This window comes from Schistocerca americana, chromosome 1 (genome assembly GCF_021461395.2).
Source record: "Schistocerca americana isolate TAMUIC-IGC-003095 chromosome 1, iqSchAmer2.1, whole genome shotgun sequence".
Taxonomy (NCBI): Eukaryota; Metazoa; Arthropoda; class Insecta; order Orthoptera; family Acrididae; genus Schistocerca; species Schistocerca americana.
Genome location: NC_060119.1, coordinates 1032675695 through 1032688390, shown reverse-complemented (window position 1 = coordinate 1032688390; position 12696 = coordinate 1032675695). Strand labels below are relative to the sequence as shown.

Genomic DNA, 12696 nt, shown 5'->3' with positions numbered 1-12696 from the left:
CATTTATGTTATGGAAAAGGTATCTAGGACTTCACAAGCTTGTGCAATACTGTGCAAAATGTGATACTGTGCAAAGCCTACTGTCTGCCTAGAGGTACAATATGATATATGAATGATGTGGATGTTACAAGGCACCTTGATGATGTGGACTAGCATCACCCAAGTCAGAAGCTTACTACTAGTTGAGCAAGTTATATGCAATAACACAAAATTTTCATGGCTGGGACTGGCTGAAATGACTGACACAGAAGAGCTCCTATGTCAACAGGAACTCGAAGGTCAGGGCTGTAGCAGGGCCCACAGTGAGCAGTTGTATCAGTGGAGGCACTTGCCAGTTAGGCTAATCATTACATTGTAAAAGCAGTCTACGAGCAGAGTCCACAGTGTACAGTTGCATCTGTAGTGGCTCTCATCAGCTGTTAAGATTTATCATTAAAATGTCATTTATGATTGCATAGGTGCAGGCCGATCTATAGTGCTGTACCATATGGGTGCTGGAAGTAATTAAACTGCCATCTGCCCATAATTGCAGACTTATTGATAACAACTATCTTGTGCAATGCATTAAGTGCACAGTGAACTGTGATGTTAAACTGTGTGCTGTTTACTGCAGGGCAAGTAGTTAAGGATATCCTCTAAATACCACCACTACAGAGCTACATCTACCACTTCTGTACAAGACCATGACTGAGCACCTCCACTGCAGTGAAGGGACATCTCTGAAGACACAAGGTTAGTGGATTTACGAAAAACTGCAAGATGTGATGGATTTGCACATTTTAAATGACAACCTGGAATATACATTTACACTACTACACTGAAAAGCCGAGGTACGTCTTTCCAGCACAAGGAATGTGTTGTAGAGCACATTCGTTTTGTTCATACACAACTCGATGTTATTCTTAAAGATTTGTTTTACTTGTACTTGGAGGTTTTGTCTCCACTGTCAGCAGCATCTTGTGAATGTGTGGGTTGTTCTATCTAATAGAGTGACAGGAGCATCGCTACTAGGTAATCTTCAAATTTTCGTCACATTTGTTCTCGACCCTCAACATCAGGTGACTACACCCATCAACAGCCCCTGGTAACCTCATGAGTAAAGATACTGATGATGACATGCTTTGAATTTTGGGGAAGAAATCAGACATGAGTTTACTCATACAATGAGGTAGGCTCCTCCTAGTTAGCTAATATCACCTCTGTCATAAGGACAGCAATCTGATCCAGATTTATTAACTGTACCAGAGGAAGAAGGTAATGCAACAGTTCTCCTTTCATTAGATGTGTATTAATTAATAATTAATAACAGAGCTAGTTATGCTTAAAATGTACTTTGTCACTGCTCTTTTGTTCAAACTAGTCTGATAGAACTTTACGGTTTCGGTATTTAAACTTGTGTTGGAACCTCATAACTATGATAAGCCTCATACTTTTAAGCTGCATGGAAACATAATTCATCCAAGTATTATCACAGGTAGTACCTCATTATCAACAAAGGAATAATATCTCATCTACTCACATTAACAGCAGATAAAGAGTTTACTTGATTTTAATATCCAGAGAAGGTGTTCATAATCTGTTTCATGGTTTTTTTGCAGTGCTAGTAAGGACAGCACTATGGTAATTGCTTCAGAAGCTTCAGTCCTTTGCAGGAGGAAAATTAAAATTACTTATTTCATAAGTTGGGAAACTATTCTATTTCCATGCCAATTTAAAAATGTTTGAGGGAGTTTATTTAGTTGCCCCTGTGATATGACGCCAAATGAATTCTGCCATGACTGGGAGCTGTATCGCAGATGGATAAGTGTGTAGCATGTAAGTGGCTTCACCTGCCATAGACTGCCGTTGTGTGTGTGAGTTGCATTTGCTGTTGCTTGCAATGTGGCTTCAGCTGCTAGAGTGTGCAGTTGTGTGTGTGTGTGTGTGTGTGTGTGTGTGTGTGTGTGTGAGGTGTATTTGCATGAGAGTGTGTGTGTGTGTGTGTGTGTGTGTGTGTGTGTGTGTGTGTGTGTGTGACTGTTGTCTATTTTCGACAAAAGCCTCATTGACCGAAAGATTATTTGTGACAATCTTTTTGTTATGCCTATCTGCGACTCACCATCTCTGCTGTATGGTGAGTAGCAACTTTCATAATCACCTGGATTTTCCATTGCTTGATTGAACACACAATTGTAAATTTAATGACTGACATATTAAAAAGTATCACCCTAGAGATTGAGTTTTGTACAGAATAAGGTAAAGTACATAGTAAACAATAGAAATACACGCAAAATGTGGCAGACACAGTAAAATAACTACTAAAATACAATGACATTCCTCTAATTATCTTAACTCATTCTGTAGTCATTTCTTTTCCTGTTCTGGCATTTTCTCTTGACTCCCACTAACCTCATATTTCCTGGGCCACTTGGTTTCTTCAGTCTGCTAATCTCTAAAGTTTATCTTTTTCACTGGCTTGGTTCACCAGTACTCTTGTACATGTGCTCAATATTTTTTTCCATTTTCTGATTTTCCTGCTACCTGTCACTTCCTTTCTTACCCTTCTTTCTTATTTTTCTTTTTTCAACACCTTAGTTCACCATTTTAATTTATATTGACACTATCAATGTTTATACACGAAAATGCTTCTGCTTCCAATTTTTCTCATTTATTTATTCTCGCCTTAGTGGTTAGCCTCTTGAAAATGTATTTATTACAACTGTTGGCGCTGTCACATGCATTCACATTACATTTCACTTATGTCTGCTTGTTAACTTCTTTATAATTTTCTCTTTGTATACAGTGCCCCCACAGATACGCAAACAGGCAAACGAGAGTGTGTATATACTAGGCCTATGAAAATCTCTTGACCTGTCTTAAATACCAATGTTTTTCGTGTTCCACTAATGAATAAATACGATGTTCTAAGTGCAGACAGTTCAGAATCACGGACAAAAAATCTCAGTGTAACAGGTAACTGCTCGGAATGATCTGTTGAACAAAAAAGTGCCAGCAGAAACACATTACCATCAAATACCATTAAACGAAAAAATCGTGTGAGAGCAACTTGTAATAAAACTGAATACGAGACAAAAAAGGAAACAGAGAAGAAGAAGGAAGAAATATACATATTATTGAAGAGTCATGGCAAGGGACTGGCTACAAACATGTCTGATATGCAGTCCGAATATAAAGTGACTGGAATTTCGAAACCTGGTGCTCCTCTACGGGAAGTGCTGAAAAACTGTGAAAGTTCTGTGAAAAGCGACGTCAACTGCGTCATAATCAGAGGGGGAAATGATGTCTATAAAAATGAAAGCAGCCTTGCTATAAGAACACTGAAAGAATCGCTAGGAAAAATTTCACAGGCGAAGGTATTTGTTGTAAACATTCCCTACAGACACGACTTAATGGAAGACTCGTGTGTAAACAGAGAAATCATCGCAACAAATCGGAAATTCAGGAAGATTTGTAGCGGTTTTGTGCACACAACTTTCACTGAAGCAATGAATTCAGTAAGAGAGCGTTTTACTAGACATGGACTGCACAGAAACAACCTAGGCAAGAAAGTGCTGGCCAAAGAAATTCTCCAGGTGATAAAGACAGCAGGAGTGGATGCCTATGTAAAAATAGCACTACCTGCAACAGGTTTTCTGCCAATGACAACAGAAAAGAAAAGTGCACCAACAGCATATGAGGAAGAAACATCTGCAGATACACCCTACGATGAAAAAATTACAACTGTGCAAACATGTAAAGCGTCACAGTCACCAGTGGCATTATCAGTAGCAGCAGTGGAAAAGGAAGTAACAGTAGCATCAACAGCAGAAGTTTCACCAGCAACAGTAACTATAGTGCCTCTAAAAGGAGAAATGAGAATTGCAGCAGGAGAAGCAGCATCAAGTGTTACGGGTAGACGGAAAACAGCACCTCCTGTCCGTCTAAATGATTTTTTAGTGGAAGGCAGCAAGATGAAGAAGCCCACGAGATAAGTAGTGTAACAAATTTCATAACACCTCACCAAAACGTTCAATCTAAAATAAACAACAATTATGATCTTAAAATTTGTTATCTGAATGTTCAAGGACTAATAAATAAAGAATTTATTGTAAACAGTTTTGGACTACATAACAAATTTGATATTTTCTGTCTGAGTTAACATTGGGTTACTGAGAGTGTACTTACAGTTGTCAAACTTGTTAACTATAATGTAGCAAATAGTTACTGTAGAAAACTGCATATAAGAGGTGGTGTGGCAATATATATTAATCAGTCATTCAGAAGCTCCATTGTTAAGTCGGACCTAGATTATTTATGTGAGGAACAGAACTTTGAAGCCACTGGTATAGTTATGGACAATCTTAAGTTAGTAATAGTATCCCTTTACAGGTCACCTAAGGGTATCATCAATGTATTTCTAGAAAAATTGGACGTGCTGTTAGATGTACTAAGAGGGACGAGATGGTTGCATTATGACGTAGTAATTGGTGGAGATCTGAATGCAGATTTTGATATAACAACACATAAACGTACTGTGACTGAGCTGAAAAACCTTCTAAGACAGTGCAATTTGCACTCAATCAATAACAGGCCCACAAGAGATAAAGCATGTCTTGACAATATTTTTGTCAACTTTAAAACTACAGAAGAATCATGTGCTGTTACAGCGTTTCCATTTTCAGATCATGACTCTGTATCTTTAAACTATACAAGTAGGTTCTGTATTGATAATAGTAATATTCCTAAGCCTGTCCCAAAAGTTATAATCACCAGACCTGTCACAGATGACAAAATTGTTCAGCTCTGTAAGTCCCTTGCTGAAAGAGACTGGTTCAACCAATGTCATGGTGACACAAGTTATAGTCTTAGTGCTGATTTGTTAGGGAAACTATTATTTGAGAGATTTTTTAAAACATTTCTGACACAATTTAATGACAGCATCCCCATAAAGAAATGCAAATTAACTGACAAAGGCTTTACAAACAGGGCTACAAACAGACAAAATTCATAGTTCACTAAACAATTATCAAATATGAAAAACCAAGTTATGGTGTTGCACAATATATGTAGCAATCAGAAAACAGAATATGCCAGATTAGCCTATATAAAATGCAGGAATGAGTATAAAAAAGCCATCGTGGAAGCCAAAAAAGCACATAATTTCAATACCATTGATAATTCCACAAATAAGTGCAAAGCTGCATGGAAATTAATAAATAGTGTTGCTAAAGATGTAAGAAGCAAAACAATTAATATAAGTCCCCAAAAATTCAATGATTTCTTTATTAAATCTGTTGAAAATGTAGGAAATACTATAATCAAACCCGATATCAGTTCATCAGAGTTACTTTCTAAAAATGTTTGCAGAACACCAACAGACACAGGTACGTTTAGGTTCTCCGAGGTCTCACCTAGTCAAGTCCTAAGCATTGTAAAACGGAAGAAATCTTCAGACAGTATAGATATATATGACATATCCTGTAATTTACTAAAGAAAGTAATAGACTATATTGTGTACCCCTTAACATTCTGTATAAATAAATGCATATCTGAAGGATATTTTCCCGAAGAACTCAAAGTGGCTAGGGTAATTCCAATATATAAAAAGGGAGATAAGGACTTACCTTCCAGTTACAGACCAATCTCCATAGTCCCAGCTTTTTCTAAAATACTGGAATGTGTAATTTACCGACAGCTATCTGTCTATTTTGAAAAATTAGGAATAATTAGTGAATCTCAGTATGGTTTTAGGAAAAAGTTGTCTACTGTGGATGCTATAGACTTTTTAGTCAAATACTTACATCAAGTGTTTGAGGATAAGGGCTATGCTCAACTCACATCTTGTCATCTAAGCAAAGCTTTTGACTGTGTAAAGCATAAGCCACTCCTAGAAAAACTGGAATTCTATGGCATTAGACATAACAGCCTTAAATTAATAAAATCATATCTTCAGAATCGTAAGCAAGTTGTTTGTGTAGGGAGAGAAATGTCGAGTATAGAGCAAGTCAAGGTAGGTGTTCCGCAGGGATCTGTGCTGGGCCCCATTTTGTTCCTGATAATGATAAATGATCTGCCGTCATTTATCAAGTCCACCACTGTGTTGTATGCAGATGATACAACATTTCTTCATGCTAGTGAGGATTTCAATAGCCTTAAAACTTGTGCAGCAAAGACAATTGACCAAGCATCCTATTGGTTCAAGGCAAATGGATTCCTGCTGAATGAAAACAAAACACAGCAGATGGTCTGTAGTCTTAGAGACAAGCTTCTGTCAGATGATCCAAGTTATGTCAAATTTTTGGGGTATACATTGATGATAAATTATCTTGGGGTCAACATGTACAATATATTAGTGGTAAATTGTCAAGAGTTATTTACCTGTTAAGGCGACTTATGGATTGTGTTCCTGAAAAATATGTTAGAACATCCTATTTTTCATTCTTTCAAAGTATAATAACATATGGAATTATTTTGTGGGGGAACTCTAGCTGTGTACATGACATATTAATACTGCAGAAAAAAGCTATTAGGATAATTACTGGTTCTGCATGTAAGGCACACTGTAAACCATTGTTCTGTGAACAGAAAATCATGACTGTTATAAACTATATTCTAATTTATACGAAGAAGAAATTACCAGAAACAAAAACCAGAGAAAATGTACACAGCCACAATACAAGAAGGAATAGGTGCCTCTATATTCCTTACCACAGATTGTCAAAGTCACTCAACAGCTACGAAATCATGGGGTACAAATTATTTAATAATCTTCCTCAATCTGTTCAAGAATTACCTGAACAATTATTCAAACAAACAATTCATGACTGGCTAGTCCTCCACCCATTCTATGACATAAGAGAATTTATCAACTGTAATATAATACTATAATGTTAACAAGAAACCTGTTGTTTCTTTCAAACTATTAATTTATTTTAGTATGTATATGACGTTGTCTATTGCTGCAATGGCCGAATGACAATAAAATTATTATTATTTATTATTATAGTGCCTCTATCACAAAACACTCTTCAGTTTCTCTGAATCCATTCTTCCAAGCCTATTTATTTGACCATTAAGAATCAATGCATCACATTTATTGCTATTTCCTTTGTCATTCAATTATCGAACAAAGAAAAATGGATTATTCAAACTTTAATAATAATTTTGAAAGCTCAGGTATCAAATTTTGGTTATTAGTATGTTTACTTTCTATACTACTGCATTACAGCTTCTGGTTTTGTCCTGGCAGTATACAAGATATGAGCACATACATGTACTAAGATGCAATTTTTTTTACATGGTATTTCATCATGAATATGAAAACAGATGGTCATCAAAACTTACCTACTATGCCAAGGAAGACAACTAATCCCACAGTAATTCCTGTTATTGATGCAGCATCCAGACCTTCAGGAGGGATGGTTGTAGCTGATAATCTTCCAGCTGACTTCACACTGGGGATCGAGTATGATATGTTTATTGATCTGCTTGCAGTGGCACTGGTTTCACTGCTGTTCCCTGAAGGTGGTTGATGTTTCTGAGAAGAATCAATAGTTGATGGTGATCTGTAACCCATACTGCTATCTGTAATATCAACTAACTTCTTTTTTTGAAATGGCAATGTCAGTCTTGATTGCGAAAACATGCTGAAGTCTTTCACGCTTTTACGATTTCTGTCACTGGAAGTATTGTTCAGCTGAATATTACTTGCAGTTCTGCTGGAATCATCACTGCCAGGCACAAAGTTAAACCTACCATCATTTCCACAAGTGCTATTTACTGATGATCTGTTCACACAGTCCGCTGTCTGTACAGTTTCTGAATCCCCAAGGGTAATGACAGACCTCTTGTTCTTCTTCAAACTATGAGAATTTTTGTTTTGGAAACCATACTGAAATTCACTGTCCACTTTGTTAAAACTTTCACTTTTTGTGTTTGAATTTATGTTGTACAAAAATACACTTTTGTCTCCAACTTTCTTTAATACTGGGGCATTTGCACTTGTTTCAAACACATTCTTCCATATGGCTGCAGTATTTACAACTTGTAAACTTGGATGTTCCTTATTTGGGTTCAATAGTTTGTCTGGGTCAGCAGAAAGTGGAGTAGTGAATTGTTCATGGAAGACACTTGCTTTCCTACTGAAATCACTGCGACTGTGCCCATTATTAGACTGTACAGAATTAAGCTCTAATAGATCCAGTTCACCACTTGAAATAGCTCTTTTATGGACAAATGTAACTCCTGGTCGATTTACAATAGCAACAGAATTCTCTTTCTTCACAGCCTTTGGATCTTGGTAACTGGATATGGCTTGTACATGCTTTTTCAAGAACGTCTGACTAGATGGTAGTAAGACTTTGTACACATCTTCCTCTTCTGTCTCCTTGGTTCCAGATGTTACATTCAGCAACGGTAAAAAGAGCAGCAACAGCATAACTGCAAACAGTAAAAATATTAGTAACTACAGAAGAAAAAAATTAGTTTCAATAAAGCACAAGAGCAGAAATAAATTCTGCCACTCTAGCACAACCCTATTGAAAATCTTTAATGTTACACACAAAATCAAGTTAACATAACACTACACAAAGTTACAAATTCTTTTCATTGCAAATGCCTCAAATGGTTCTTTAGCATGGAAGGAAATCGGACAACAAACATGAATATTTTTAAATTAGGGCTACCAGAGAGTACCAAATATAAATTAATGAAGAATACATAATGTTTTTATGTCTTCATATATGCAAATGGTGTATCTGAATGCACAACCCAATCTATGCTATGTTCCTACTTTATAAGCTTAGGAGTAATGTCAGCCAAAACTTACTGCTGCATTCCTATTTTGCTTATACCCACCCCCATCTTTCATATGGTATTCTGCTCTGGGGAAATTCTCCCAATTCAATATCAATTTTCAGATGGCAAAAAAAAGCTCTTCAATGTATAGTGGGTTTATCTCCTAGTGATACATGCAGGGAACATTTCAAAAAACTTAACATCATGACAGTTCCTTATTTGTACATCTATTATTGCTTACTACACGTAAAAGAAAACATAGCTCAATATCCCCTTAGGTCATCTGTCCACACCCACAATACAAGACGAAACCACACAATTGATCTGCCATACTCTAGACTGTCTGAGATACATTATAGTTATAAATTTGTAGGCCTCGAACTGTTTAATATGCTACCTAAAATTGTACAAACAGTATCTAAAAGTAAATTTAAGACAACATTGGGTCAATGGCTCAAAGGTAAACCATTTTACTCAGCTGATGAATTTAAAGATTGTAATATGGCAGATTTGCTGTTTTAACATAGAGAAAGGTACCTCTGCCTGTAGTAGGACCTAAATTTGTATCAATAGCTTACGATAATGACATAGTGTCATCAACATGAATACTCCCTGCTTAATATGAATCTGTATAATGTTTTCCTTTTTATTGTAAAATTAATAATATATAAAATTCCAAATGTGTGCTATTGCACTACACTAAATTTCATATGATTTATATATACATTGTTATGAGAATATAACCATCTTCATACTGTAATTGAACTTACTGACGAAGCCCATTGTATATGAAAATCCTGAACGGCTAATAAAGATTCTTATTCTTATTAAGGTTGTTATGTTTTGTAGCTCTAAGTTCTTCCTCCTTTTCACACGCACACTGTTGTTTAGTGAGACTCATGTGACTAAAACAACTTATGAGTGTCAGGTAATTTTCTGTTTTGTGACAAATGTTTAAATACTGTACTTTTTTAAACAAAGAAAGTATCTAACATACATAAGAAGACGAAGAAAACATTACATCCAACAAGACAACGACTAGAACATTGGTAACCCACATGCACAACTAAGATTCATTCATCAAGTTCTGCACATTCTATTATGAAGTAGAACTTTCAAGGATGTTAAAGTAAACAGAATGTATGATAGCAAAGTGATGTATTAGATGAATTAGACATTTGGTGCCACAGAACTGACATGTTGTTTTTTTAACAATGAGGTATTCAGTGACTAATATTTGAATGGATGGATATGGCGAAACAGTTTCAAATGTCACCAGTGTACTTATAGGTGAATAACTGTCACTGTATATAAGGAAGGAACCAGACAAATTCTAAATAGTCGGCAACTACTGGTTTTGATGTGAACCGTAAGTTTTATGTCTATTCTTCAAGCACCGATTTACCTGCAGTATTGTTAAAGCAACTAGGAATATCAGAGTATTTGGACCAAATGAAGTAAATGAACAAATCATGCAATTTTAAAGAGTGGAATTGACTTTGCTTTGATCAGTGATATATATGCTGCTCTGTTATAAGTACTGTACTTAAGCATAAAATTTTCCACGAAGTTATCATACTCAGTTTGTACAATACCACCAAATAAATATGAGAGTGTATTACAAACTTAGCTAAAATACAGCAAATTCTATTCAACTGAAGATTTCCTAGAAAAAAATCTTTATAATATATGTGTTTCACAAGTATTAAAGAGAATCTTAAAATTCTTAACTAAGCTAGTTATTTTCTGTGTATGTAGTTGATTATTGTATAAAACTTGACTATAATGTAAACTTTGGTAAAGTCAATTGTTTGGACAGTTCTGATAGGTGAATAATGATTTATTCTGTTCTATTCTGGTCAGAACTTTGTCAGTGTTTTGGTGGCTTTTATTTACTAGTTATTCTTAAATATTAATGAAACACTGAACGATCATGAATGTTGCACTCTACTACATGAACCATATTTATGAGTTAAGTGTCCTAGACTGTCACAACAAATCATGTTTTAGTGTTTCACAACTTAATGAAACAATGAATGATCATGTTTGCTGCACTCTACTAGATAGAAAGTGTTTATAAGTTAAGCATCTCAAACTGGCTAGAAGAAATCAAGTTTCAGTGTTTCACAACCTCACTAAGATCCATGTGCCTCATGTATAATTCACATCAGTAGACATACTCTTCTATATAATACGTCTTTAGACCTCTGATTAATTGATTACAACACTTTAAGGTACATGAGAATGCTGGCTTTCTCAGCAAATCTTGATGATAAAATCTTCTCGAGTTGACAGTCACGTCAATACATCATTCTCCAGCAACGTTTCAGCAAATTTCTTACTTGCCATCTTCAGGCAATGTGTTGGGTTCATGAATCATCTGGGTCTTTATAACTACTGGGTCATGGGCTTCTTGCATCCTTGGCATTGGTCAGACTAATCAGGTGTGAGTGGAATCAGCGTAGCAGCGTGTGGTAGGTGGGAGCCGTGGGTGGTGGGTTCCACTGTCTTGTCTCGGTGCGGCCTGTTTCTTCCGTCAGTTGCCCCTGTCCTGCCTCCATGGATTTGCTCTCATTTTATTCTTGCTAATTTGTGTCCCAAGCAGTGCTAAGTTCAAAGCCACTATCCCTACTGACCAGGTTATCTCTAATGCCTCTTTAATAATTGAGTCCCAGAAACCATTCGCTCTACACAGCATCTAGGTTTGTTCCATTTGAAACATGTATTCTTCACGGAGGCTGTTCTCCGCTACCGCAGATTTTTCCTTTTGTCTGAGGCAAACACTTCTCATATGCTCGGAGATGCATTGTGTGATGTAAGGCTGCATCGGTCCAGTATACTATGTTCCATATTCAGAGGAAATGCTGTAGACACCCAGTGTTCTGAGACTCAAGTTATCCTTCATTGAGACCAGCATGTTCCTGATTTCTGATGGAAGATGGTTTTGATCTTGATCGTCTGGCAATCTTTGCCGTGGGCAGCCCCACGTATGGAAGCAATGCCAGGCCCTTGTTGTCCTCGACGTACTGTAGGTCATCTTTCTTCTTGCTAATTTTGAGGGCATGTCTAATCTGCATTCCAGTGTAGCCATTTTTCTGAAAGGCTCTCAGTAGGTAGATTGTCCTTGTTGCGTGTCATGCACTCTGTGGACAAGGGCAGTGAGCATGGATTTCCATTGTGCTGGGTGGTGGAAGCTGTGGGTGTTGAGGTACAGGTTCTTGTGTGTTTTCTTTCAGTAGACCAAGTGTCTCAGCGTGCCATCTGTTTTCTTCTTTATTAGGATATTGAGGAAGGTTAGGCACTCATTTTCTTCTAATTTCATTGTGAACTTGATGTTCTCATGTATGCTGTTCAGATGGTTGAGAAATCCTTTTAGGGTGTCCTCTCGCTGTGTGGCTTTTTGCTTTCTTACAGATAAATCTCTGCAGTCTTGGTACACTTGAAATCCCCATGCCACAGTACCTTAGCAAGCCGTTAGAGGAACCAAAACAAAACAACATAGCCCATTTATAAAGTTGAGTATTATGCTTGCTGTAGCCAGACACAGAGAATGAGACATGTTCTCACTGCCGCAATTAGTGCACATACTTGCAGCAAGTAGGAAGTACACAGCAATGGGCCAGAGATAAACCCTCTTCTATGATGCCATGTCACATGCTGTGATACCGTCATCTCTGGAGCAGGATAAAGTTCCATGCACAGAGACAACTCATTCTGGCATTCTTCCCTACATGCTCATCAAATATGCACTGGTTATTGCACTATCAACAAATTGCACTGTGAACCTGGATTATATTTGTTATTTGTCTCTGGCTGAGATTCACACAGCATTACAACAGACTTGAGCCTAACATAAGGAGCCGGCCGCAGTGGTCTCGCGGTTCTAGGCGCGCAGTCCGGAACCGCGCGACTGCTACGGTT

The 12696-nt window shown here is 36.9% G+C and overlaps 1 protein-coding gene across 3 annotated transcripts in view; it reads right to left on the bottom strand.

The window, feature by feature from the left end:
- Positions 1 to 12696, bottom strand: part of LOC124616683 — a 222087-nt gene that overhangs the window by 22384 nt on the left and 187007 nt on the right. For all 3 annotated transcript variants that reach the window (XM_047145029.1, XM_047145020.1, XM_047145035.1), the window contains one exon: positions 7324 to 8418. In XM_047145029.1, the coding sequence (XP_047000985.1) occupies positions 7324 to 8418 (1095 nt within the window). The remainder of the gene's footprint in view (positions 1 to 7323; positions 8419 to 12696) is intronic.